The 2,308-nt window shown below is 41.0% G+C and overlaps 1 protein-coding gene across 2 annotated transcripts in view; it reads left to right on the top strand.

Moving 5' to 3' along the window:
• The window catches only part of LOC104940432 (non-canonical poly(A) RNA polymerase PAPD7), a 9,779-nt gene that overhangs the window by 4,570 nt on the left and 2,901 nt on the right, over positions 1-2,308 (top strand). The window contains exons 5-11 of one of the 2 annotated variants that reach the window (XM_019266338.2): positions 100-207; positions 290-418; positions 697-910; positions 1,199-1,316; positions 1,435-1,538; positions 1,688-1,869; positions 2,072-2,209. In XM_019266338.2, coding sequence (XP_019121883.2) covers positions 100-207; positions 290-418; positions 697-910; positions 1,199-1,316; positions 1,435-1,538; positions 1,688-1,869; positions 2,072-2,209 — 993 coding nt within the window. Of the gene's footprint in view, positions 1-99; positions 208-289; positions 419-696; positions 911-1,198; positions 1,326-1,434; positions 1,539-1,687; positions 1,870-2,071; positions 2,210-2,308 lie in introns of both variants that reach the window. The other variant, XM_019266337.2, reaches the window with a different exon arrangement.

The raw sequence follows: 2,308 nt of genomic DNA on the forward strand, positions 1-2,308 counted from the left end.
TTTTTTTTTTTTTTTTTTTTTTCCTTACTTTGGGGACCCACACAGTTATATTTAGAACAAAATGTTATATGAAATGTTGAATGTTTGCTCTGTCCTTAGGTGCCAATCATCAAGCTTACTGACCATGAAACTGAGGTGAAAGTGGACATCAGCTTCAATGTTGAGACTGCTGTTAAAGCAGCACAGTTCATCAAAAGCTATCTCAAGGTGAGTCTTTTAACATTTGACATTTATAATGTTTTAAATGTAGCTTTTTTTGATTTTTAATGTTTGTATTTCCGGCGTGTAGAAGTACACTGTTCTGCCACCCCTGATCTTCGTCCTGAAGCAGTTCCTACTGCAGAGAGATCTAAATGAAGTATTCACTGGAGGCATCAGCTCTTATAGCCTTATACTGATGGCCATCAGTTTTCTGCAGGTAATGCATGAATGTATGCTACATCTATGATAAATGCTTTCCTGACTATTCAAAACACTTATCATCTGAATGAATTTCAATTAATGTTAATTCCTACCAAAGTTGAAGAGGTCAGTGAGTTCATTGATAGAAGTAGATTACAAAAGTCATGTTTAGTGTTCCTTCATTACACAAGTTGAATACTTTACTGCTGTGCTGTGAATCAGGAACTGATTCAGACTCGCTGGATTTGGTTCTTAAGTGTAGGTAATGAGTTCTCCTTGTCCTGCTAATCAAAGTTACACCCTCGGATCGACACGCGACGTACCAACATCAACCTGGGAATCCTACTGATCGAGTTCTTTGAGCTGTACGGCCGCGATTTCAACTACATGAAGACTGGCATCAGGGTGAAGGGTGGAGGGGCTTACCTGTCCAAGGAGGAAATGCTCAAAGCCATGGGAAGTGGGAACAGGCCATCCATGCTCTGCATAGAAGATCCAATACAGCCAGGTGAGACTGCGGTTCACCCATCTATATAGAGGGTATGGATGTGACATCAATGGAGCAGCAAATATTTAACATGCCTTTTACATGGAAAATGTCTTAAAATAGTAAATAACTGCACAGACAAATTCAGAAAGGTCACTTCATCTTGATTGCTTTTTAATTGTACTCTGTATGACTGAAGTCTGACACATCTTGCTCTAGGATGGGGGTCAGGCTCCTCTAGTGTGGCTGCCCATTTCACTGGAGTTTTAAACCCTATACATTTGTTAATTTTTTTTGTGATTTTCACAGGGAATGACGTGGGCAGGAGTTCATATGGCATTCTGCAGGTCAAGCAGGTGTTTGACTTTGCCTACATGGTGCTGAGTCATGGTGTGTCTCCTCTTGCACGGGCATACCCCAACAAAGAGTATGACAGGTTGCCTATTTAATTAAATCATTTCTCAACTCTTGCAATTTTTTTCTCTCAACACTCATTTTGTGTTTTTGTCCTGATGAGTAATGGACACTTACTCTTTGTGTTGCAGTACTTTAGGACGTATCATCAAAGTCAGCCCAGAAGTGTTGGCTTACAGGGACTGGACGATCAAGAAGTGGGGAGCCAAGCAGTATGCCAAGCTGGAGAACCATGGTAACTTTGTGGCAACCTCAAGTTTGCGTCTACTTTCTGTGACATTTAGACTAGAGTGGTATTTTGTTGAGTCAGATTTGTGGTGAATATACAGTATGTTGTCAAATCAGTAAAAACTTTTCTAACAGCTGTATTCTGTTTGGTCCTAGATGTAGAGACCTGTGAGCAGGACCTTGCCAGGCTGTTGCTGGTCTCTGTAGAGGATCAGAGAGACACTTCCTCCCCTCTCAGTGCCGACTCCTCTTCTTCTTCTCCAGTCTTTCTCCCCAGCCCTCAACACCATTCCTCATCATCCTCTGCATGTTCACTCTCCTCTTCTGGAAGTGACATAGTAAGGCCAAAGAATATCTGCTCGATTCACTGATCTGCCAAATATGTCTTGTTGCTAACCTGGTTATAAACCACTGAACAACAAATTCACAATTGTCTTAAAACATTGCCTGTGAATTTGTTTTCATGCATTTACAAAGATCATTGTCAGAATGAACATCATAACAACTATGAATTATTAAACTTTACATGTTTTGTTTCAGGAGTCTGATTCTCCCCCAAGCAGTAATGCCGCTATCCAACTCCATCCCCTCACCCTGGCCTCAATGCATTCAGTAATCCAGATGGCTACTGACTTGAGGGCAACACATCCAGCAGGATTTATCCACACCACACCTCAGGTCAGTTTTTTATTTTATTATTTTGTCTTTGCTGGGTACAGAAATTACACGAACCTTCCATTGAATCATTTCAGGCAGTGTAAAATCCAGGACACTGTC

Source organism: Larimichthys crocea, chromosome XIII (assembly GCF_000972845.2).
Source record: "Larimichthys crocea isolate SSNF chromosome XIII, L_crocea_2.0, whole genome shotgun sequence".
Classification (NCBI taxonomy): Eukaryota; Metazoa; Chordata; class Actinopteri; family Sciaenidae; genus Larimichthys; species Larimichthys crocea.